At 41.1% G+C, this 26,455-nt stretch overlaps 4 protein-coding genes across 11 annotated transcripts in view; 1 reads left to right on the top strand and 3 right to left on the bottom strand.

Annotated features, from left to right (window-relative positions):
* Positions 1-20: 20 nt before the first annotated feature.
* Positions 21-5,384, bottom strand: LOC125774784 (uncharacterized). The gene is made up of 3 exons (XM_049445016.1): positions 4,937-5,384; positions 3,936-4,392; positions 21-3,865 (listed from the first exon to the last, which is right to left on the bottom strand). The coding sequence occupies exons 1-3, from the start codon at positions 5,232-5,234 to the stop codon at positions 1,483-1,485; spliced, it is 3,138 nt and encodes a 1,045-aa protein (XP_049300973.1). The 5' UTR covers positions 5,235-5,384; the 3' UTR covers positions 21-1,482.
* Positions 5,385-5,765: 381 nt separating this feature from the next.
* LOC125774813 (molybdopterin synthase catalytic subunit) lies at positions 5,766-6,677 on the bottom strand. The gene has a single exon (XM_049445056.1). It carries the CDS (start codon positions 6,675-6,677, stop codon positions 6,210-6,212), a length of 468 nt encoding a protein of 155 aa, XP_049301013.1. The 3' UTR covers positions 5,766-6,209.
* Positions 6,678-6,711: 34 nt separating this feature from the next.
* LOC125774816 (molybdopterin synthase sulfur carrier subunit) lies at positions 6,712-7,077 on the bottom strand. The gene has a single exon (XM_049445060.1). The coding sequence runs from the start codon at positions 6,985-6,987 to the stop codon at positions 6,712-6,714; it is 276 nt and encodes a 91-aa protein (XP_049301017.1). The 5' UTR covers positions 6,988-7,077.
* Positions 7,078-7,468: 391 nt separating this feature from the next.
* Positions 7,469-26,455, top strand: part of LOC125774783 (tubulin polyglutamylase TTLL5) — a 37,473-nt gene continuing 18,486 nt past the window's right edge. Inside the window, exons 1-3 of one of the 8 annotated variants that reach the window (XM_049445013.1) lie at positions 8,119-8,371; positions 8,707-8,824; positions 8,979-9,238. The gene's annotated coding sequence lies outside the window, so the exon portion shown is untranslated. Of the gene's footprint in view, positions 7,518-7,567; positions 7,860-8,118; positions 8,372-8,704; positions 8,825-8,978; positions 9,239-26,455 lie in introns of those variants that run through there. The other 7 variants (XM_049445012.1, XM_049445011.1, XM_049445007.1 and 4 more) reach the window with 7 other exon arrangements.

Raw genomic sequence — 26,455 nt, 5'->3', positions numbered from 1 at the left:
TGTACACATACTCCAAAACATTAGTTCAAAATATTTATTTCCTCACGATACAATATAGAAACAAAAAAATAAAACACTTTTGCTTAAGATCTATGCTTGCACAAAACACGTTTTTTGCTACGTCTCTTCGCCCATCGGTATTTCAGAACATATTAATATTACTAAAATCGGTAAAATTTCTGCTAAGCGCATTTGTAACATTGTGGGTCATTTGCAACCCTGTCCAAACGCCTTTGGAATACGCCACGAATTACTAACACACATCTGTAACGAATGATTTTCTACTACGGCCTTTTGTGGTTGGTGCAAAGAGGATAGCATAAACTATTAATCAGATTACGCAGATTATCAACGAACGATGCCATCATAAATCATAAGCATGCAAAAATACACCTAAAACACACGTACAGACACACACACACACATGCACACACATGAAGAAATCGGGATAATTAACGACTGATTGAATCGAGAGGATTTGTGTTCGAAACAAAGTGTAACGGTGGATGGAAGGCACAACAGCGGTCTGCTGCTGCTGCTGTCGATCTTCACCACAGTCACAGGCACTTTTTGAACACAAAAATTCGTTTCTACTTTGGCCTAGTGTTGTAACTATATGCATGCATACGTAACAATTTGCAAATAAACTTCTCTGCAAAGAAGTTCTACTAAGAATGGGATATATTCAGTGCTTTTCGTCCCACTTGTTATACTATCCGATGTGTCGAATTTTGGGGGGTTTCCCGTTGTACTTGTTACAATGCCTGTTTAGGTTTGTGTGCTGCGTTACATGGTTTCAAAAATATAGCAGTTTTTCCCTATCCTAGTACATACATAACTAATGCACCTTGTACAGCTTGTTAACAAACACCTTTATTCGTCGCGCACAAAACACGTTATGAATGTAGAAAACAACGAGAAATATTGGAAACAACGTGATGAAGAAAAGGAATTATTTTCTGTACAAATGAAGCTATGGACATAAGATGATACCGCATTAACTCGCATGCCACACACGGGTAGGAACGTGGTTGTTTTGTGATGATGAAATGAATAAAATGCAACAATTATGCATGCGCTTCATACGCGCAGACAGCTCATAAATACATGTCCGTTCTGTCCGCGTAGATATGTAATAAAATTAAGAAATAAATGAGAGTGTACAATCTTGCTACCGACGACATGTCTACATCTACAGGGATGTAACCAACACCGCCATTTAAACCGTTTGTGATGAATATATCAAACCATAAGCGAGAACGAGAAATTACGAATTATCGCAAGTTTTGCGAATGAGAAAATAAAATTCAAAATGAAATACGATTGCTCACAGCCGTTTTCTTATGTTTTTGTTTGCTTGTTTTGCTTTTTTTCTCTCTAGCTATTACTACCAACTAGTGTAAAGAAAACTACAAACCTATTGCCGTTTCGGGGGATTGGGATATGAGAGGACATCGAAGACGTCCTCCTTTAAGCCTTTGGTCATTGGGCACGGCGTAACTGTTTCGCTCGCTTCGAACCTTCCAACAGTTCTAATGCTTCACGAGTGATCGTTTTCTTCGATATGCTGCTGCTACCGCTTTGGATATGCTGCTGCTGCTGCTGTTGTTCATCAAGCCTCATGCGTCTTGTATTGCAACCGCTCCTACTTAAACGCGATCGTTCTGCCTTCTCGGCAACGGATGTTTTGAGCGCCGGCTGTAACGCTAGACACCGGCTAGGGGTGGTAGTGCTTACACCGAACTCATTCGCCACCAAAGCTGATCGTCGAGGTTGGTGGCAGCTTGCCATGGATGGATTGCGATCGGTTCCAGCAGGGGAGGGAAGTTTATTGCCTTGTTGTCCCGTACATGTCAACATGCTTCTTGCCGCATTTACCACACCATTCGAGCGTAATGCTCTTCGCACAAACGTATCGGTACGATCGACAACCACCGATGCTTTTTCGTGCTCAATCGTGTCCTGTGCTGCGCGCATTACCGTGGTCGTTTTTCTACGCTTCACAATTCCACCGAATGGCGATGGTTTCAGTTCCGTCCGTTTACGACCAAAGTCGGTAAAGTTGGAGGAGGATGGTTGATTGCGCGCTCGGGACTGACGTCGACTGCTGCGCGTTTCGTAGAAGATCGTTATAACGCGCGTCGGTGGTCCCGATTTTCGCGACCGTTGTTTTACCAGCACAGGCACAACCATCTGCTTTACGCCCGTCGATGAACAGGTTGTTGAGGAGGCACTGTTTTCTTCATCACCACTGTAACCGGTACCATCGGTGCTGCTGGTGCTTTCACTGTCCGAGTGCGACAGCAGCACTTTCGTGGATTTACCGACGAACGAGGAAGATATTTCATTTATCTGGATTCGATGACCGTGGATGGAAATGATCTGCTGATGCGGGTGGACAGCTGCACCAGAGGTATTTGAACTTGCTTCCTTCATCTCCTCTTGCTCCTCTTCGTCCTCATTTTCGCAGGACGTTTCGGTGGCAATGGGCACATCGTTTCGCTGCTCGCTCTTGGAATCATATTTGCTGCATGTTGCTTCACAAGGCACTACGGTGCCGCCATTATTGTTGACCGGATGATGTCGGTAATCGTACCGTTCCATCTGGTAATCTTGATAGTGAGAATCCGTATGTTGCGGCTGCTGATGGTGATATTGCTCGTCCAGGTCTAGCTGGTACTGGTGGTAGTTGTGATGCGTTACACTTCTCATCGCTCCGCCAATCGATTCGATTCGAGCCGGAACATCTGCCGTTTCTTGAGAAGGATCATGTGTATTCGTTATGCTTCTACTATGGTCGTCGTACCCGAGCGGTGCAGGATGATGATAGTTGTGAAAGTGCTCGATGATGGCCAAATTCCCCGTACTGAATGCCGTACTTTCTTCCGGCTGGCGTTGCTGGTGGTAATACGCATCCGGGGAACTGCACGAATCTATGAACTCTGCTCGCAATCGTTCCGATTTGGTTTGTAAGTTTGTTAGCGAGTAGGTTGAATCTTGGATTTGACTTGCCCCGATCGTTTCATCGTCGGACGAAATAGTCGAATAATCGTACATCGTTTCATCTTCTTCCTCGTGCGACACACCCTCCACCATGGTGGCTTTATTTCGGTACGATTCTGCCACATCTTCGGCCTCTATACCATGGTCAGCGGCCGGATGAAAGAGTGATGTGTATGAGTGGTCCGTATTTTCAAAGCTACGGCTTAGCAGCGTGTTGTACGATTCAGCAAAGCTATCCGTGTAGGAAAGTTCCGGCTCCTGGTACGAAGTAGATGGAAGGGCATGACTATACTGATCCACTGGTTGCAGATGTGCCATTTGGTGGTGCTGCTGTTCCGGCTGCTGCTGGCGAACAGCGCGGGGATCAATTTCCGGTCCTTCCGTATCACAATACTCCTCCTCCGCGCTGTGGTGCGCATGCTGATAGCTGTGAGGCAACTGTAAGCTGTGGTGCGTACCGTTGTACCGTAAGCTGTCCATCTCCGACATCGCTGGAAGTGACTCCCCTCGGGTGATGCAGTCAAACAGATGAATAATATTGCTTCCAACCGCACTTTGTCCAGCACTGAGCTGATCGCTGGCAACGTGTTGGATGGTATCTTTAACCGATTTCAGCACATCCCGCTTCGGTGGCCCCGGGGGGTCAAGCATAATGATCACGACGGACGTATTGTCTGCCTTCATGTTGCTGCGGCTCCACCGGTCGAGAGCTTCATTCACCAGCAGCTTGCTGGGATTTTTCCATTCATTTCCACCCTCTAGCGCGATGCGTATGTTTTCCATTTCCGCATTTCGTACGATGTCGACCGCGTTCTTCGGTGACATTACGTTCCACAAACCATCGGTACCGAATATAAGACACCTGCCAGATGAGAAGCAAATGTTTAGAAAACTACCATCACACCAGTCGTAATGCACAGCTGTTTGCTTACCTGTACTTCTTCGGATCGATCTCAATGACCGATACATCCGGAACGGGACTCACGACAAACTCATCCATGGCCGAATTGTAGCTCCACAAATCACCCAAACTTCGAGCAACGGCCAGAAATGGAATCTCGTCTATCGGTGTGCTTCTTCGGACCGGACCCTTATGGCCGATGCGCGGCCTGTTCCATACTACACGCGGCACACCGGACTTTGTGACGACCTTGCCGCCGCAGCTCATAATACGCATCTTCTCCGCATAACTTTCCGGTTTGTGATCTTCGGTAAGAGGTGTTGCTACCCAGCGGCCATCGTGTGCCGATTCCTTATCATTTTGATAGCCCAACACAATCCCAGAATCTCCTACGTGACCGATGTAAATCTTCCCACGCCTAATAAACGCAATACTGGCGGTGGTTCCCGCGGTGCTCGGCAGTCCGGACGATGTTTTTGGCCATTTGTCTGTTAAAATAGAAAGAAAACCATAGCTTGTAACGAACGTATCATGGAGCGGAACGATGGCGAAATTTCCCGCCCAATGAGGAAACGTCGTCAATGCAAAATAATAATAAACCCAGCTGAAATGTCCAATATGATTGACATTAGTGCTGTATATTCGCGAATGCTGTATCCACATACGAACAAACACACACACACCCCCAAGCGTCAAGTTGTCAGTGTGCGTGAGCAAGTACGCTTACGTCAACCTGTCTGAACAAATGAGTGGGAAAATTAAACAACACGAAATTTCATGAAAATGCATGCAACATGTCAGTTTTATCATCAAAATCGCCTTATCGATGTACATTCTCTACCATATGCAATGCTGCAGCACTTTATGTTAGCGTTAAACCAACACAAGGAACTGAACACAAGTGAAAGGCCACCAACATTGAATAGGGAGCGAAAAATGCCCCCACAGAAAGGAAATATGCTGCATTAATGCCACTGGATTGGCAGTATGAGCGGGAGGGTGGGGAAGTATGTAAACTTCTACGTTGTTTACCTTGCTCGCGCCACATCGAATAGTGGGTCTGGATGTAGCCTTCACGTATAGATTTCAGCACATCGTCATCATTCTCCGACCAGAACAATTTCTGGCTCACGATCGTGTTCATCAGATGCTCCTTGGCGTACAGGGACGCTTCCGCACCGCCATGCCCGTCGTAAATTCCAAAGTACGCGTACTCCAAGTTTTGATCATTCTCCGTTTGCTGATAGGCGACGGAAAAGTAGTCCTCCTGGTATTTGCGACCACCGATCGACGTGTGGCCCGTCACACGTAAATTCACTCCGATCGACATGTGAAAAAATTGCACTCACTCGCGCTGTATGTGTCACACGGCTAGGAAAACTTTCTCGCGTACACAAAAATAGAAAACAGAACAAACAACGACGATGCAGCTGAATCGATCACCGCCATCAAGGTTTTTAAAACCAGGTCTGGCAACAGCGGGTGCGTGCTCTCCCGATGGTCGCCATATTAAAATGTCACATTTGACAACTGCTCAGCTACGGAGATTCTTTTAAATTTAATTCAATTGCTAAGCATGAAATTTTGTTAAAACACATATTGAATAAGCAATAAAAGCACTAAATTTTTCTCACTTTTTTAACAAACAATGTAAAATAATTTGTTGGCATTCTACATTTGAATATTGATTTGAAATGATACGACTGCTCGTTTAGTTTGGCAACACTGCAGTTTCAGGAAATGATTGTTTTGTTTTGATGTCGTAAATAAATTAATTTGTTTCAAAATTGATCAACTGCTAAACAAACTACGATAAAGTGATATTGGATTCTGTAGGCGATTTGTTTGATTTGTCCAATAATTATTTTGTGTCAAATTTAAACAGTTTTATTTCCATAATAGAACGCAGCATCTTTACCTCTGTATAGCAATAGAAAAATATAACCTGCCTCGTAAATTGTTCATTCGGTTCATAAACACTTTGTGTTCTGCTAGCGGAAGTTGTCTACTGTCTGTATATGATCTCATGAAGAGACAATTAGCGTTCCCCATGATTGATAGAGGATGTTATCCGTACACTTGAAACGTGACTCAGCTGTTCTTGTAGGCTCATCATTAATATCTAAAACTAAAGGCAATGTCGCATAAGTTGATCGAAAGCACCACTTGATATTGCAACCCGTTCCATGTTGTTTCGTTTGTCTATCTAGCCATAAATTCCTTTCTGTTTTGTTTGTTTTGCAATCTATGATTGCATATAATCACGCATGCATGCAAGGTATTGCTCTGTTTGCGAAACTCTCTGCTACAGTATATGGTTGTCCTTGTACTTCTTCGACCATGTACATTCGCTGTTCTCTTTCCATTCCGAGCTGCCCTCTCCATCGCCGTACAGTTCCTTCTTCCAAACGGGGACAGATTTTTTCAGCTCGTCGATGGTATAGTGTACCGCTTCCAGGCTGGACTTTCGATGCGGCGAGCTTATCGCTATCACTACGGATGCTTCCTTTACCGGAACCGTGCCTAGCCGATGGTGTATGCCGATGTGCACCACATCCGGCCAACGGGTGCGAACCTCTTCACACAGCAGGTTCATCGTTTTGATGGCCATGGCTTCGTACGCTTCGTACTGTAGCAAAACGACAGTTTTGCCTTCAAAGTTATCTCTCGTCGTACCCACGAACAACGACACAGCACCGCAACTTTCGTGTGCCACCTGATCGTTCAGCGCACCTACATCAAGCTTATCAAACGTTAACTTTAGATAATTCATGATCTATTGTACTACGGCGTGCGCTTGGTGCCGTCTATCCTCCGGAAATGGGTGGTATCACGGCCAACTCGTCTCCGTTGCGTATGCGTATAGTTTCACTGAGATCCGCACAGTACTGCTCGTTGTGGGCTAGTATAACATTGTTGCGGATGATGGACAGGTTAAAACGATTACAGATCAGATCTAGCAGCTCGGAACACTTGATTTCAGAGTGTGGCACAAGAAAATCGTCCGTACCGGACAATCCGGCCAGTTCCCGAGATTTCGCAAAGAACAACAACTTGACCCGCACGGAATCTGGATTATTCATAGTATGTAACAGTAACACGGAGTATGGTTTTAGCAATGAATGCAGTGCATTGCGGGCGATGTCTCGTTTAGCGGAACAAACAGCACTGTGATTACACCAAGCAAGCACCTGCTAATGTAAGCGACTTGCGTGACAGCATGACAGGGTTGAAAATGTTTGATGATTAATTTGCATAATTATTTTATATGAAATTAAGTTTGACATGAATTTGATGGAACTTAGTAAAGGGAGAACTGTGCTGTGACAGGCCAATCATTCAAGAGTATGCTCGAATGTTTTATCCCACAACGAAACATTCCTTTCACAAAAAATATCAATCCCGCTTTTGTTACAAAAGCAAAGCAGCCCTGCACGTTGGACGTCGTGGCAAAGCTAATCGGTAGCACCTAAAGCCACACGTATAAACGATTTCTCTTCTCTCTCGCGTTGTGCCATGCGCGCGTGCTCTTCGCTCTCTTTTTTGTTTACAGTTTGCCTGTCAATCTCACCGGGCGATGTAGAAAAAAATAGAGTATGCAGGAGGGTTGCAGGTAGAAATGCCCTTTCCACCGGCCCTTTCCGTAGCCGGCAAACCCATCCGTGGCGTATACGGCTGCGGAACAATAGTGCGCTCTCGCAGCACGGCACACAGTTCGCGGCAAACATCTGATCGATGCGGTTCATGTGGTTCCGTGTGTCACGCTGATTGTTCGTTCACCAACCAGCCGGGAGGGTGGCTGGTTCCTGTTAGTTTTTCCTCCCTTCAGTCCGGCCCCGCTTAATAACCGCTAAGCTTTCCAGAGCCGTTTGTCGGATTTGTGATCTGTTTCCAAGCAAGTATATTTGCCAAGTGCCAAGAGTATCGTGAAAGCCGTACGTTTGCGATTTTACGTGTATGTTGTTACTATTTTAGCTTGTTTTCTCGCGTTTGGTGTGTGTGTTTTTTTTTTTGTGAATGGATCCTTTCACAAGCAATAGCTTGAAAGGCAATCGATGCGTGTCGAGCACGGTGCATGTGATTTGTGCTCAGACATATTAGTCATGTTTGAAGTAGGAAAAAGAAATGGAAGAACAGCCCTGTGTTTCAGTATACGTAAATACTGTACCAAACATCCCTGCCATGCTGAAGAGAAAGGCAATTCCTACATCCTTTCTCACGCCGTTCCAGGGGCACGGTCATTGCCGTGGGCGCCTTTATGTGTTTTGTGCATGTGTGTATGTGCAAATGTCCTTTTTACACACCTGTCCATTTGAGCTTGAGCACATTACACTTCGTCCTGCAGAATAGCATAAAACAGGAGAGAGTGATAGCTGCAAAGACAAAACAGAACAATAATTATACATAGATTTACCTAACAGTGTGCTAATCAGTGTTCTCCCCTTACATTACTGGCTTTATTACTTCGTATGTGACCTTCGCTAGCGTTTGTAATCTTGATCGAATCGAATTAATCCTGCGAAATGAAGTCTTGGTTTGCGTGCATTTGCTGCAGTCAACAAACACTTTGACAAATGGCCTTCCACAGTGCACGAGTGTAAAGGGGCAAAGTAAACTGTGCTCGCCGCCCATCCTAGCAACCAACTGAACGGGCAAATAGTTAAAAAAAAACTTCCCACATATATAGGTTTTATACGCAACCAGTATGGTAAATACCATTTTCTTTTCGAATCGTTTACGCGTCGTATTTTGTTATTCGCGCTCTTCATTTTGGAGTATCTGTTTGACAGCATCCTCTGCAGATGCGGGCTCACCGAACCATCGAGCGAGAAGGACATTCGGGTCGGAAAATCTGCAGTGAAATGACTGCAATTTCACAGCGTGTACACTAGTGTGTGTGCGTGAGTGAGCAAGTGTGTGGTAAAGAAAAAAAAACAGGAAGCAAAGAGATTCCGGAAGCAACAAATTTCCTTTATTTCCTTTCCAATCGAACAATATAAATATTGGAACAGTGGCATAAAAAATTATGTTTATTTCTTACCCGATCATTTGAACATTTTTTCGTCTCTCGCAGGTTGTTTGTGTTGTTTGTGTGCAAAAAAAAGTGTTTGTGTGTAAAATTAGGTGATTTCGGTACCATTCACTTCAGGGCTTTTTATTGGCGGTGAGTCTTATATGAACCTCTCCCTTCACCTTCCGTTCTCCGGAGTGCAAAGAAAAGCACAATTGGAGCTGAAAATACATCCCGTGTGATAGGAACCCCAGCAGAGTTTGGCTGAATTGAACGCCGGAGTTGATCACACCGTTCGTTCCACTGGCTAGAGTTGCCTCTTGGTAAGTGTTTTTTGCTGGCTAATCTTGCACATTGTTGATACGTTATCTTTAAGCCGGTTAGCAGACGTGACATTTGTTTATAAACCCAACAACTACCAGGATGAAGAAGAAATGCACCGAATAGCGTAAATGATGGGATGGATTTGCTGTTTATGGGACTTTATCATTTTTTTTCAGAAAGAGTATTGTAACTTATCAATCGCCTTGATGCGATAGATATGATGAAATATTTACTTTAAAGCACCCATTTGGCTAACCCTGCAGCATGGAGATATTTGCTTTAATTGTTTGCTGTGAAGTAACAACGCCATAAAACGATCATCGATCTTGTCACACTCTCGCTGGTAGTAGGCTGGGTAGGGTAGACGTCCGGCGATTGATGTTGGTAATCATGCCTGTTAAGCCGGATATTTCGTCTTCATGGCTATACCGACACCCGAATCAGATCGATTTTGTATGGTGCAACATAGTTTAAGTGCAATTTGACCACTTTTCCCCATTGTATGTTAGTGGTATCATCCACAAACGGCCGAAAGGCCTAATTACGGTGTGGGTTGCTTTGAACCAGTAAAGTTGTGCTTGGTTTTTGGAGTAATAGTTCCTTAATGTTACTACCACGACGGTTTCAGTAATTTTACTCTTTAACTCAATAATCTATATACCTACATAAAATGCTCATGTCGCGGTGTTAGTGTGCTAACTCCTCTTAAGATTTCCATTAGATTTTTTTTTATTTTTTTTATTCTTTTTTTATTTGAAGCACTATTTGAGTGAAAAGAAACTTATTCCAACCAATTCGTATCAAAATAAATCATTTTTTAAAATTTTGCTAAATTTCCCAAAAAAAACCAAGGCTAACCCCTTAGGAAATTTTGGGGTTTTCAGATTTTTTTTATTTTTTTCTTATTTTTTATGCTTTCTTCTATTTAAAGCATTATTTGAGTGAAAATAAACTTATTCCAACCAATTCGCATCAAAATAAATCATTTTTTAAAATTTTGCTAAATTTCCCAAATAAAACCAAGGCTAACCCCTTAGGAAATTTTGGGGTTTTCAGATTTTTTTTATTTTTTTCTTATTTTTTATGCTTTCTTCTATTTAAAGCATTATTTGAGTGAAAAGAAACTTATTCCGACCAATTCGCATCAAAATAAATCAATTTTTAAAATTTTGATAAATTTCCCAAAAAAAACCAAGGCTAATCCCTTAGGAAATTTTGGGGTTTTCAGAATTTTTTTATTTTTTTCTTATTTTTTATGCTTTCTTCTATTTAAAACATTATTTGAGTGAAAAGAAACTCATTTCAACCAATTCGCATCAAAATAAATCAATTTTTAAAATTTTCCAAATTTCCCAAAAAAACCAAGGCTAACCCCTTAGGAAATTTTCGGGTTTTCAGATTTTTTTATTTTTTTCTTATTTTTTATGCTTTCTTCTATTTAAAGCATTATTTGAGTGAAGAGAAACTTATTGCAACCAATTCGCATCAAAATAAATCAATTTTTAAAATTTTGCTAAATTTCCCAAAAAAAAACAAGGCTAACCCCTTAGGAAATTTTCGGGTTTTTAGAATTTTTCTATTTTTTTCTTATTTTTTATGCTTTCTTATATTTAAAGCATTATTTGAGTGAAAAGAAACTTATTTCCACCAATTCGTAGTTTGCCGGGTAAGCTAGTTTTGTTATAATTGTATCGTAAGACATTTACCTAATTTTAAAAATGCTTGCGACAATCAATTCCGTAAAATTCCTTTAGGCATTCTACAATATTGGAAAGGGTTCATTTTTGTTATTCAATACATTGTTATTAAACATAGAAATAAGATTAAAGGTTAGGTAAAGTTTGTAAGACATTCATATAGAAATCTAGCGTTAAATATTTGCTTTTTATCGCTCGTTAATTATCGTCATTTATCACCATCTACAAAATTTATGCTGTTCGAAAGTTACCATTTTTAAATCTAATTATCATCTAAGCCACAAAACTTCGTCGTTGCCATTAATCGGAACGCAAAAAAAAACAAAATTAGCGAAATCAAATAAGATAATTGACACCCATCAATCGTGCAAACAGCCAAATCACACTAAATACCTCTGATTGATAGTTAGTTAATAGCTCCATAGCAATTCCATTGCCCAACCGAGGAACACCTCAACAGGTTTAAGCGAGGGGCATGTATAGGCACAACCGTAATCGCATCGTTTCTACGAGTTGGCAAAGGAATCGGTTCCGTGCATACCTGCCTTCAGAACTGTCAAGGAAAAGCGAACGATTTCTCGACGGTATGGTACATCGCACGAACAGAAGAGTCACATTTTCACGCAAAAACAATTAAAAGTGGCAAATTAATGCATTCAGCCGGCAGAGGTTGGGGGGTTTTTGAAAAATAAAATACGTGTGCCAGTTCATTTTACATTCACCCGAACCGATGCGGGTGGGGTGGCACCACCGAAGTTATATCGTGAAAAAGCCAATAAACTTATTATAGCCTTTGCTTGCTTCCTTTCCATTTTTTGCCATGGGTTTTTTCTTTTGCTTCTCCGATAGGTACGTTTGTTTTGTTAATTATAAAAATTCCCGCCTTTTGGGGAGGCACTAGGCTTCATTCAATTATACTCGAAAGGGCATAATGAAAGGACAATCACTACTAAGAACGGTGGTTGAATAAAAACTAACCGTCAGCAAGTCGCAGTTTTCATATCGCGTGCAACCATGTTCTGTCCCGGGTCCTGGGAGGACGAGAGCACCCGAAGGACGAATGGTGGATGGCGTCCGCAAAGTTCACCACAAAACTTTTCCTGCGTGTCTCTATTTTCTCTCACCATATGCGGCATCGGAATGACAGTCCGGATTCCCTCTGCCGCGTTTCAATCCTTCGTCTTTGGATCTACCACCAAGGAAAGTTGTTGTGAACGCAACAATCAATCGTTCTGATTCACGGTTCGAATCTACAATGTTGCGAACGCGACATATTCTCATAGAACGAGCATGTGAGAACTTTAAGTAATCATAAGCAAAGTAAAGTAGGTCACTACGCGATACGTATAAACAAAGACAAACCAGAAAGCGTTCAGACCCTTAAGCGTTAAACGAGAATCGAAACATAAAACGGTCACAGCGCGACGCGCGAAAACATAAACAATCAGCACGCGTTCTGATCTTAAGCGTTAGGTCGTACGTTCAGGCGATCATGTTCGGGCACCGGATATCGCAAATTGAGAATCAAAACAAATACTGATAATGCATTATGGGTGCTGTTGACATGAATGCGAAATCGCATCTTAAAACATCCAGTAAATTGGGTCATGGCGCGCTACGCATAAGCGTAAACAATCTCGGAAGTGCGTTGGGATAAACATATGATTTTCGGACCTTAAGCGTAAATTGATCATGCTCATCATAACAACCAATATAAAACACAAAGGAAGCATTACGAATGCTACGGGATCAAACTCAAATGCTATCGTATAGAAATGATTTCATCTCGTTTTAATCCCTTCATCTCACTTTTACCTTTAAGACTCAAGATCCATAAGTTAGTATATAAGCCGAAAGAAATTATGAATAAAGCACTTACAATCTTACAACGAACGAGAACAGTCGCGTCCGCGTTTCATTTCCACGAACTTAAGTAAAATTCGCGTCTTCGCGTAAATTCCACTCCAGTGGACTATATGGTGGCTCCAGAGAGGAGTTATAGCTAAAAGTGCTCATAACTCCAGTGTCGAACTTATTCGACTAAAGTTTGAATTTAAAGTGATTAAAAGTTCAAAGTTAAATCGCTTAAAAATTAGTGAAATCAAACCGTGGTTTAAGTGTTTGTTCAAGTTTAAAGGTTGTAACGTCAACCTCCGAATATTTTAATTCTCCGATTTCGACCTTCGATCGTTTCAAAATCGTCGTTGCTTATATTCTGTGTCAACAAATATAGCTTAAACCATTATAGGAACATTAGTGCTTTACGTTGTGTTGTGAAAGTTTCTAAAAACTATTGTGAAAGACATTGCTCCGACACACGCGGGAAACCCAGAGAAGTACCGTGCAACATCATCACAGCGAAGCCATCCCAGTTCCAGTTCGGTTCTAGCTCCTGCCGATTTACAAGAGGAAAGTATCAGCTTATTCAAGTAAGTCAATTTTCTTATCATACGGCAAGGAAATCGTAGATTCGTCCAAAATGCCTTTCAACTTTGTTAAAAACCGCAATGGTAGCTGCCGCCTATGTGAAGGTATTGATACCTCCGAAGAAACAATGGCGGAATGCTTCGAATGCGACCGATGGTTCCATTTGCAATGCGTTAGACTGACTCGCAGTCCAACACCAGCCGACTGCTGGTTATGCCCCAAGTGCCAAAAGATTAAATACGAGTTGAAACGTATGGAATCTGCGATGGAGGCATATGCAAAAAAGGATGGGGAAAGAACAAAGGAAAGCATGGACGAGTCCAGTTTGGACACCACTATGAAAGAAATGGTTATCAACCAAGGAAAAATGGTAGATAACCAAAAGCAACAGATGGAAGAATTTTTCAACGCTTTCAAATCCATGATGGATGAAAGAAAAGGTCCATCGCACATGGAAACCTTCTTACGAAGACAATCCTTGATGCAATTGCCAAAGTTTGGAGGTGATCCAAAAGAATGGACAAACTTCAAACAAACGTTTGACAAAACAAACGAAGAAGGCAAATTTACGGATTTAGAAAATCTAAACCGTTTAAGACAAGCTTTGAACGGAGACGCCTTAAGGCACGTTCAACAGCTTATGATGGAATCTAAAAACGTAGGCGAAATTATTAAAAGGTTAGAAGAAAAATTTGGAGGAACAGATCTAATTTATTTAGAACTGTTGAATGGATTACAACGACTAAAAAAAGAATCAAAGAATATAGTCGTTGATCTAATAAATGCATTAGAAAATTTAGTGCATACAATTAAACTCATGGAAGAACCATCCTATCTTAGTGATCATAGATTGGTGCTTGATTTAACGTCAAAGCTTCCCTATAACATACAACTCGATAGAGCCAAGTATGTAACTAAGGAACAAGTCAGCTTAAGGGATCAAACATTAGACGAACTATGCGAATGGCTTAAACCTTATGCGAAAACCGCAACTGTTATGAGTACGTTACAATCGTTTACTCAAAAGGGACACGTTAATATCCATGAGTCAAAAGGCGAGGCTAAATCAAAGCCGAAAAAGCTAAGATCCGACCAACCGGAAACTAGTAAATCAAAGGCAAAATGCTTAATATGCAACAAGCCACATGATACTATCAAATGTTACGCTTTGGTGAATAAAAATGTCACAGAGCGTCAACAGATAGTTAAAAACAAACGTCTTTGTGCAGGATGTTTAAAATCAAACAATCATGCCATAGAAGCTTGTAGAAGCGCACAAAAGTGTGGTATTAATGGATGTACATCAAAACATCACAAAATGCTTCATCCTTCGGGAACAACTCCAGCAGTTGAACAAGAAGCCGTTAATAACCATCACGAGGTACAAGTGCCGTCTTCGACACATTATCAAGTGTTACCAGTAACATTGATGAACAAAGATAAGTCCGTTCAAACATATGCCTTCTTAGATCCGGGTTCATCTCTAACCCTATTAGATGCAAAAATCGCCAGGAAACTCTCTTTAACGGGAGAAAATATTCCACTTCAACTGGTTTGGGCTCAAGGCACAAAGGCACACCATGAAGGAAGCCAGAGCGTAGATTTGAAAATTAGAGGCGCATCAAAAAAGACCTTTAAACTAAAAGATGTTAGAACAATTAAAAATTTAATGTTACCAATACAAACATTAAATTACAATGAATTGTGTCTCAAGTACTCTTATTTGAAAAATTTACCGATTAATGAGTTTGAAAATGTACAGCCGACAATCGTAATCGGCATAAAACATAATCAATTATTAATGGGGCTAAAGCATCGATATGGAAAACAGGGAGAGCCCATCGCAATGAAAACCAAATTAGGTTGGCTTGTCTACGGAAGGAATTCAGATCAAGAAAATACAAACTTTTCAATGGTCATTCAAGAACAGGAAGACATCCAAAAGATGATGTCTAACTATTTTTCAGTCGAAGATTTTGGTGTAAAACCAATAAAACAACTTCCGGAATCGGAAGAAGAAAAAAGGGCAAAACAAATCCTAGCAAACACTTTGAAATTCAAAGATGGACGTTATGAAGTCGGTTTGTTATGGAAAAAGGATAATCATCAATTTCCCACTAGCCTTGACTATGCAATGTCAAGACTCATAAGCTTGGAGAAGAAATTGCAAAGAGATCCAGAACTAAAGGACTGGGCATTGACAACTTTCGCAAGCTATGTAGAAAAGGGTTATGCTAGAAAACTAGAACCTTGGGAAACTGAAATAAAGCCGTCGAACACGTTTTATTTACCACATTTTATAGTAATAAATAAAAATAAAATCCCGCCCAAACCAAGATTAGTGTTTGACGCAGCAGCGAAAATAAAAGGACATTCGCTAAATTCGGCCTTATTATCAGGGCCAGATAGCACAACCTCGTTATTCGGAATTCTTTTAAGATTCCGTGAAGGTAAATATGCTATTTGTGATGACATAAAAGAAATGTTCCACCAGGTAAAGATCCGCAAAGAGGATCAAAACACCCAAAGATTTCTTTGGCGAGACTGCGAAAATCGTAGTCCAGACACTTATGTCATGCAGGTAATGACCTTTGGCGCTACCTGCTCACCAGCCTGCGCACAGGCTGCAAAAAATTCCAATGCCGAACGGCTAAAGGATAAATACCCGCTAGCATTAACACCAATCGTACATCAACATTATGTCGACGATTATAATGACAGCTTTAACTCAATAAACAAGGCAATAGAAACAGTGGAACAGGTTATAAAGGCTCACGATGAAGGGGGCTTCTTTATTACCAAATTCTGTTCAAATAATAAAGAGTTGCTCGATACTATATCAAGTGATAGGGTCGACGAAGATAACATAAAGGTGCTAGAAAGCAAAAATGAGGAATCAAAAATACTTGGCATTTACTGGAATACCAAAAAGGATAACATCGGATTTCACTCGAAATTAGATAAACTACCAGCCGATGTGTCTCTAAAGTTAAGGCCTCCCACCAAGCGAGAGGTACTATCATTTGTCATGAGCTTTTTTGATCCGTTAGGATTAATATCCAACGTTACGATACAAGGAAAAATTCTTATGCAGGAAGTGCATAAAGAAACGAATGAATGGGACGTACCAATTTCAGATAATTTATTTGTAATATGGAACACTTGGTTGAAATACATCGAGCAGACCAAACATATTCGTATTCCTAGATGGATCATGAAATCGCCCACAGCGGAAATAGAGCTACACACCTTTGTAGACGCTTCCGATAAGGCGTTTGCGGCCGTTATCTACGCCAGAAGCGTGGACAATGGTAAACCGCACGTTCAAATTCTCGCGGCCAAGGCTCGAGTGGCACCAATAAAGATGTTATCAATACCTCGTTTAGAATTACAAGCTGCATTATTAGGGGTTAGACTGCTGGACACGGTAAAAAGCGAAATGAGAATCAAAGCATCCGAAACAATATTTTGGAGCGATTCCAAGACGGTGCTAGCATGGATAAATTCCTCTCACCGTAAATATAAACCGTTCGTTGCCCATCGTATCGGGGAAATTCTCGACACAACAACAATGAATCAATGGAGATGGGTGCCATCGGAATTGAATCCAGCAGATGAAGGAACAAAGGTTATAACCAAACCTTCAATATGGCTAACAGGGCCCAATTTCTTAACACTCGATCAAAAGGAGTGGCCTAAAAATATATCCGTCGAAACGAGCGAAGAAATGCATTTCGTAAACATCCATACGGATGAGAAAGACTATATTCAAGAACAAAAATTTTCCAATTGGTGGAAACTATTATTTAGGATTTCCACTATAATGAAGATAGTCGACTACGGGTTAAACAAAACCTCATTTAATAAGGCATACACGATGAAAGATCGACAACGTGCCGAAAATATCCTGTATAGAGAGGCCCAACGGGATATGTATCCTGACGAAATAAAGGATATCAAGAAAAACGGACAACTGACAACAGTTGGACCACTTTCAAAATTAACGCCATTTTTAGACGAAAATGGCGTAATGCGTTTCAAGAGCCGGTTAGAATACACGGAACACCTTCCAATATCGGCAAGAATACCGATCATATTGCCAAAAGATCATCACATTACGCGATTGATCATACAATGGTACCATGAAGTGTATAACCATCAATCGGATAAAATAGTCTTATCAGCTATTCAACAAAAATACTTCATACCCAGCTTGAATACAGCATTTCGTTACGTAAAGGCTAGGTGCCAATATTGTAAAAATGCTAAAGCAAGGCCACTAGCGCCGTTTTTCCTTTCACTCATACAGGTATAGATTACTTCGGACCGTTCGAAGTAGCCGTAAAAAGATCATTAGAGAAACGATGGGGTGTAATATTCACATGCATGACCACGAGAGCGAGCCATATTGAGTTGGCTGAGAAACTAGATACCGATTCCTTCATCATGTGCTTTCTTAATTTCCAAGGAAGACGGGGGGCAGTAACACATGTTTACAGCGACAACGGCACAAACCTCGTGGGAGCAGACAACGAACTAAGATCTTTGGTTAAACAAATTAACACACGTATGGAACAAGGGGAAGCAATGAAGTTACAAATAGCCTGGCATTTTAATCCGCCAATAGCCCCACATTTTGGAGGCTCATGGGAAAGATTGATACGCATTATCAAATCAAATCTAAAAGAAATGATACATTGTAGGCAACATCGTGCTCCAACCATCGAAGTGCTACGAAGCGCATTAATACAAGCCGAATTTATTCTAAATTCTCGTCCGTTAACCAACATACCTCTCAATGAAGAGAATGATGAACCATTGACACCATTCCACATTCTTATCGGTAGAGCTGGAAATTACTCTATTCCGATTGAAACCCCGACACATAGTCTAGAACGTAAACATTACAGACTAGTGCTTCACTATGGGAAGGTTTTTTGGGACAAATGGGTAAAGCAATATCTACCACTAATCGCCCAAAGACCGAAATGGAATAAACTAACGGAACCAATTAAAATCGATGATATCGTTGTAATTACAGACACAAACTCAATGAAGCCAGGAACTTGGTTAAAAGGACGAGTAATAGAAGTACAACCAGGCAAGGACGGACAAATAAGATCCGTCAAAATCAAAACCATCCAAGGTATCTACTGTCGCCCAGTCACGGGGGTAGCAGTGCTCGACGTGTACAAACACGAAAATAATGTCGTAAAAGACAAAAACCCTGAATTTGTAGGCGCGACATTTGAAGAACCGAAAATACCCTGCAATCAGGATCGTGGCCGAGCAGGTATAAAAGGAAAAAAGAAAAAAATCCAACCCTGCAATTGGTATAAAAACACATTAACGGCAAACACTACAAAAGTGTCGGCTTTCAAACGAGGGCCGGAGGCGGTACAAATAAAAGAGATGCCGTTACAAGCTAAATTCATTAAATTAAATACCATTACCATGGCCATACTAATACTTTTGTTTCTTTCAGCACAAGCAATTGGGGAATCAGCAAGGGGTTTAATAGCGTATGACTGCGCTAACAACGATATAAATATCACCAGCTACTCCCTTATGGACGTAGCATCTTGCATTCCACCATCCAAAAACGTTTCGACTGAAGAAATACGTATTCAAGTATTACAAAGAAGCCCAAAAACTATTGTTCACGTTCATCAATGTAAAGTAATCATTAAACGGTCAATTAAACATTGTGGCGCCTTTTCACACATATCAGATTATGAACGAAGCTATGAATATATCGTTAAGGAATTTACACCACAGGAGTGTAAACTAGCTCAAACGTTAGGAGAAATTGCTTTATCAATCAATACGAAGGTTAGGGAATTGCGTCGCAATCACACCACAAGGGGGGAAGCACTCATCGTAGGCAGCATCCAGGGAACAGCTTGCAGCGGAGGAACGTATCGGACATCGAGCTACACGTGGGAAAACGCGTTGGTATACTACGAGTACGAAATCGGGTTATACGACTACGTGGCTACGGCAGACCTCGAGAACGATCAAATCACGCTGCGTAGTGGTCTTGTTTGCGCGCATACAACGGGTTGGTGTCTAGATCCAGATTACGGCTACCTCACCTGGGAAGTGGACCTGCGGCGGCAATGCGAGCGAAACGACTTCGAAATCGTCTATGAAGGTACTGTGAACAAAACCATCGATAATGCAAAGGTAAATGCAGCGAATACAGTTTACACCTTAATCTCGAAAGAGCATATGTTTTCGATAAGAGCTCGAGACGCTACACAGATATGCGGCTTCAATAGCTACGTCACCGACCATCCTAAGATATTCATCCTCGAGCTAAGTGGTTATCAATCGCCATTCCAACGAAAAGCGGTCGACGGAAGAAACCTCGACTTATTCACGTACTTCAATTCAAAAATCACTCTGGTAGAAAACTATCTCGGCCAAAAGCTAAACGATGTATACTTCACAGTAATGACCGAGATGTGCAAAATCGATAAGGCGCTTCTGGAAACCAAGCTGACTCTGGCTCGACTAAATCCTAGTGAATTCGTCACAAACCTGGTGAAACGTCCCGGATATACGGCCGTCGTAGCAGCAGAAGTATTATACATCCTTGAATGTAAGCCAGTCTACGTTACATACGAAAGCAAAGAAGACTGCTATCAGGAGATTCCGGTAAAATACAATAACCGGTCAATGTTCATAGCTCCAGTAACCAGAATGTTACAACTAAGAGGCACGCAAATGGATTGCACTCCGCTCTTGCCTGCGAAATTTACCATCGGTGGAAGATGGTATACGACCGACCAACGCTTGCGTGAAACAACAGCACCACAACAACTAACAACCGATATCGTAACGAGCTGGACATACACACCATTGCCGAATCTAATGGAGAGCGGTGTCTACGACGCCGAAAGCCTACAAAAAATGAAAAATATGGTGTATGAACAAGGAGATAAAAGAATAGCGACATCAGTACTACATAAGATGATCAACGGTGAACATCCGAATCTGCAAGGATTTACCTTCGATGGACTCGTGTCAGAAAAGGTAATTCACAACGCCTTCAAAAAATACTGGTCTAAACTAGTCTCTTGGTCAACTTGGCTCGGAAACATTACGTCAACAGCTATCGGTATCTATGTATGTGGAAGAACTATTAAATTCATAATAGATACAATAATACATGGCAGAATTCTATTCGAAATCTACGGAGTAGGGTGGCAATTGTTAGCATCCTTTTGGGACTCCTTGACCAATCTGCTATCTCATCGCGGCCATAGACAGCAAGCAGCCAACAAAGCAACCACGCAAGACTACGTCAACACTCCGCTAGAAGAACAACGAAATGAAGAACCGCACACGATTGAGGTAATTCCGTGCCACGGCAAACCGAGGTTTCTGCTTCCATCGCTTGAAACCGTCGCGCCTCCAGCAAACAACGAGATGACGACTCCTACAGCTTCACATCCTCAACCGCAGTGCTCTTCGCGTAACAACAATTGCGAACGTCAATGATTGCACGCATTTTATTAGGTAAATAACGAAAAGTTAGATTACACCTTTCATTCTCATTTCTTCATAGCTAAGACGTTGCGTATTTTGGTAAAACTTATAGTTTTACGAGGGCCGGAATGTTGTGAACGCAACAATCAATCGTTCTGATTCACGGTTCGAATCTACAATGTTGCGAACGCGACATATTCTCATAGAACGAGCATGTGAGAACTTTAAGTAATCATAAGCAAAGTAAAGTAGGTCACTACGCGATACGTATAAACAAAGACAAACCAGAAAGCGTTCAGACCCTTAAGCGTTAAACGAGAATCGAAACATAAAACGGTCACAGCGCGACGCGCGAAAACATAAACAATCAGCACGCGTTCTGATCTTAAGCGTTAGGTCGTACGTTCAGGCGATCATGTTCGGGCACCGGATATCGCAAATTGAGAATCAAAACAAATACTGATAATGCATTATGGGTGCTGTTGACATGAATGCGAAATCGCATCTTAAAACATCCAGTAAATTGGGTCATGGCGCGCTACGCATAAGCGTAAACAATCTCGGAAGTGCGTTGGGATAAACATATGATTTTCGGACCTTAAGCGTAAATTGATCATGCTCATCATAACAACCAATATAAAACACAAAGGAAGCATTACGAATGCTACGGGATCAAACTCAAATGCTATCGTATAGAAATGATTTCATCTCGTTTTAATCCCTTCATCTCACTTTTACCTTTAAGACTCAAGATCCATAAGTTAGTATATAAGCCGAAAGAAATTATGAATAAAGCACTTACAAGTTTACAACGCAAAAGGCACGGTCGTATCCGCGTTTCAGTTCCTTTAAAACTTTTAAAAAATATCGCGTCTTCGCGTTCTAAAACCCACTCCAGTGGTTTATAAAAGTCCTTGCAGTGTTGTGTGCCGCGGACGATGCCTTGGAACAATTTCAAACTCCGGAGTGTTCGGATTATGATGTCATTTCCTCTGATGGAGGATCGCCTTCGGTCTCCGTCACGTTTGATGCGTCGTTGGTATGTGGGGAAACTATTTTCTTTCACCTTTCAAACAAACAAGACAAGACTGAAGGCGCCGTGGGCTTATTGTGTTGGTAGATTCTTTTTTTAAAGTTTGGCTTACCATGTCATCTAGGATTGTAGTTTCAGATAGAACCAAACAAAGAAAAAAACACACAAAAAATGATAACGAACCCAAACTATACACACTGGTTTTAGCTTTTATAGCATCGCCTCTTATTACGTGTCCGGCAAGAATTAGAGGATAATGTTTGTCGTTCTGCTTTATCCACTCACTAACGAGAAAAGGGCCACACTAACAATATCACCCGGATCACCCGGAGAATGGCGATGACCTCTGCCACTTGCGGTTCAACCAATATACGCAACGTTATTAGGATCGTTAGAACTACCGCCGAACAACCCCGACTGCAATGGCACGTGAATGTCAATTTGGTGTGACAAGTCACTCCCCAGAGAGCGACAGCATAGAATTCTGGCCGGACAACATACGCGGCACCGGGCCAGATCTACGGATCGACAAAATGGTGCCTAATTTGTAGGCAATCGAATGCAAAAAGGGGGGAAGAAAATCGATGCTCATGAAAACTGCAGTGTTTGCTTACCCTTGACAGAATTACTGGTCATTTGCTTGTACTTCTGTGGCCATTATTTGCACGTATGTTGCTGATATCTTCCCTAGCAAAGGGTGCTAAAGTGCTACAATTTTATTCGTTGAAACAAGCAAAACGAATTGCTATTAAAATGACAAGGACATTAGCTGTACCTTATTTATTAGCTTCCGTGACCGTGTGCTCCTTTTTCTGGAAGGAATCCTTTCTAACGTGCCAGTGCCTAGAGTTGGTGTTCGAATGTCTCAACACTTACAGTTCTTGATACAAAACTCCTTTGCCGCCAGGGAGCTACATTTTGACATACTGCCAACGATCAATCCATTAGCGGTAGTGCACTATTGAGTCCAACACGCAGGAAGGTCACATAACTTCCTCTAGCACGGGTTGATAAAACAACAAAACTTTATTTTCTACAACACAGAGAGAGAGAGAGAGAGAGAAGAAAAACAAAAGGAAACGATAATGACATTTTTCATCTTGGTTTCCTACTTCCCAATCAATCGATCCACTTCCTTCGCGGAGGTGAAGTCGTACAGCAGTAAATGAGGCCAATGAGGATGGAACCCGGGGTGGAACGTAAACGTTAAACCATTTGCATGGTCGTGCACGTCAATTTACCATTAGGATGATAAAAGAAGTGCGTTTTTGTTTTGTAGAAGTTTGAATACCGTGCATGAAGCTAGAAATTCGTCTTTTTCTATTTGTATTTATCGGTGACAAGAGAATACCTATTGACTGTGCATGATAGCAAGGATATAAACATATCTTGGTGGAAGGTTTTACAAAACAACGCTACATATATCATACGCTTTTATGTGTCGTTTTTATTGTGGACTGTTGAATCCAGGATTTTCCCTGTTTCCTTGGGACGTTGGGTTGGTTTACGAGTCCCCCGAGGGGTGGAAACATATGCAAATCCCAAAACCTACGCACAATGCTTGATCACCAGCGATAGCATCAAACCAGGTTGCACTATTTGGCGGGCTTTGTTTGTTTAGGATGTAAAGTTCTTACATTCACCGTAACCTACATCAACGTACTAGGAATACACGATTGGCTGTTGATACGACACACACTCACACACCAAAAAGTAATAATACAACGTAGAACTTACCTCGTGGAAAACTCGTCGCGGAATGGTGGGTGAGAGCATAAAGTAGGACACCGGAAAATAGCCACGTAGGCGGAAGTTAGTCAAAGAGAATATTAAAAGCAGCAAACGAATGACGTAGGCCCTGCCTCCTGCTGTCTGCTTTTCTTGCCCTGATCGAAGGTCAAACATGAAGGACCAGGAATCGGTGATATCAGAGATGGAAGTGGTACGATTAATTTTGACAATTATTATACCAAAGTCAACTATCCTCGTCCGAAGTCTCACATAACATGAAACAAAGCCCTAGATTCGAGGGAACGATGAGTAATGTGAAGTAAAACCTCGACATAACCCCTGTTGAAAGGGGTTACACTAATTTCCACTCCTTCAGTGAGTGAGGGTTAAAGTTGGGGTTATTTTTTGGTGAAGTTGAATTTAATGGGTAAAGTTTGTTCCGTATTTTGCCCTGTTTGCGATCACACTTGAGGAAGGTCTGCGTTTATGCAATTGTGTTTCATATATCTAATTTAGCATATTTAGTTCTCAGACTATTGTAGCCGATGTTTATAAAGGTACACTTGAATGTACTCGTTCGAAATAGTACTAACTTCATTAATTAAATATAGCTTAATTGAATATAATGAACCTCACAAAATTTGCCTTTTAGCAACTTCAGCTTGATCTCGTCTGCATCTCAAGTAAAAAAGCATTCTAATAAGCCAATTATTTGCCACGTACGATAGTTGAATGTTTTCGCATACATTAGAAGGTTATTATTATCTCTGCTGGTGTCATAATCATCCTGAATTATCGTTGGTTTGTTTAGTGGAACGCAAACACCGGATCACGGAACAAACCGATTAGCAAACACTGGAGCCGCGACCACAACCACAGAACCGTGCATTGGTTAGCCGAAAGCGAAATCTGTTTTTCATAAGCGGCCCAAAAATTCTTACAACGAATTGTCCCCGAAAGGTTTGGGGCATAAAATTTAGGCGACAAAAAAGTGTTCGTATTTTACGCTCCGTGTGTTACGACAATAAACTGATAGTTATTGTTATGCCACGAAAGAATCCCCGTTTATCTGTACCGAGCATGGGCCACACGCCAGACCGCCACGGGGTGGGAGGACTTTGTTTGACCGTATTTTTATTTCCACTATGTGTGGTGGGCCTCTTAAGCTTGGGCGGGCGAAGGTATGTTGCCTTAAAACATTCCTGCACGATGGTTTGTGCCTTCTTCGTCGTTGAAGGACATAATAATATTTTTAGAAGCTACCAACCCGGGACAACTGGAATCGTTCGTTACGTTCGTTCCGTCGGTTCCGTGGTGGGGCAAAACAAACGTAAAACACCTTCCCATAAGCATTCTCCATGACCCATTTGCATTCCAAAACAGAGAACCAACGCCGGTGACCTGCATAATCCGATAATCTGGAAATCCCAGTGGCCAAAACAATTATCTGCTACCGATATGTGGTGTCTCCTGCTAAACAAGTATTGCCGAAGGTGACAATGGGTCACGATGAAATGGAGTTGCATGTCTGGTGCCAATGTTTCGTGCGTTGGTAACGGATGTGGGAACCTAATGGCATAATCGATATCCCGTAAATCCCGTTCAGGACACATTGCTTAGGGAATTGGAAATTGGACTTCTTCCCAAGGTCCTTATGGAGTCTTTCGACAATATTTTAAACACACTGTAGTGTGAGGGGCAGCGATGATAAGATGAAGCGTGAAGTTGAATCATTCATCCCTAACTAATCGCTTTTTTACGGACATGACAGTGACAGTGAGCAGAGATGTATGTCTTGTTCTTTGGATCCACTCGATTACATTTCCTCGTTGACAAATTCATAGCCAAACACACACATTCCTTGTGTTCGCGTTAGCAAACGGTTAGATACCCGTCACTAAACACTTAGCAATTGTCGCGTTTGCGAACGCGATTCAGAAACGTTTTGCGAAACTTCATATAAAAAAAATGCGAAAAGTCGCTATACGTTTATTTTCAGCGAAAAATCGCTGTTCGAAGCGCGACTTAATTATTGTGATTGTAAATACTACTTTTAAAACAGAAGAATGGCTTAAACAGAAAAAATCTCATCTCTTGGACATTTCCCAAAAAAAAATCTATAAATTTACCAATCTCCTAAGTTTTTTTTTGGGAAATTTAGCAAAATTTTAAAAATTGATTTATTTTGATGCGAATTGGTTGGAATAAGTTTCTTTTCACTCAAATATTGCTTTAAATAGAAGAAAGCATAAAAAATAAGAAAAAAACAAAAAAAATCTGAAAACCCGAAAATTTCGAAAAAAGAAATTGCCTTAGCTTTTTTTGGGAAATTTAGCAAAATTTTTTAAATTGATTTATTCTAATGCGAATTGGTTGAATTATGTTTCTTTTCACTCAAATAATGCTTTAAATACAAAAACGAATAAAAAATCGAAAAAAAACAAAAAATTCAAAAAAAATCCTGAGGCTATAGCCTTATCTTTGTTTTTGGGAAATTTAGCAAAATTTTATAAATTGATTTATTTTAATGCGAATTGGTTGAAATAAGTTTCTTTTCACTCAAATAATGATTTAAATAAAAAGAATAAAAAAAAGAAAAAAAAATCAAAAACTTGAAAATTTTCTAAGGGTATAGCTTTAGCTTTTTTTGAGTAATTTAGCAATATTACTATACTGTAATTACAGTAACAATGTACTGTTAGCAGCATACGTTGTTTGTATCACACAAGTCATCAGAATCCGGCGACGAGCTTTCTTGATGGTGCGTTGTTTTGAAACATCGTCACTGGGTTTAAAAAACTTGCCTTTCTCATCGACTTCATCAAAACAATAAA

This window comes from Anopheles funestus, chromosome 2RL (assembly GCF_943734845.2).
Source record: "Anopheles funestus chromosome 2RL, idAnoFuneDA-416_04, whole genome shotgun sequence".
NCBI lineage: Eukaryota > Metazoa > Arthropoda > Insecta > Diptera > Culicidae > Anopheles > Anopheles funestus.
The sequence above is the reverse complement of the archived record's forward strand: the minus strand, read 5'-3'. Positions and strand labels throughout refer to the sequence as shown.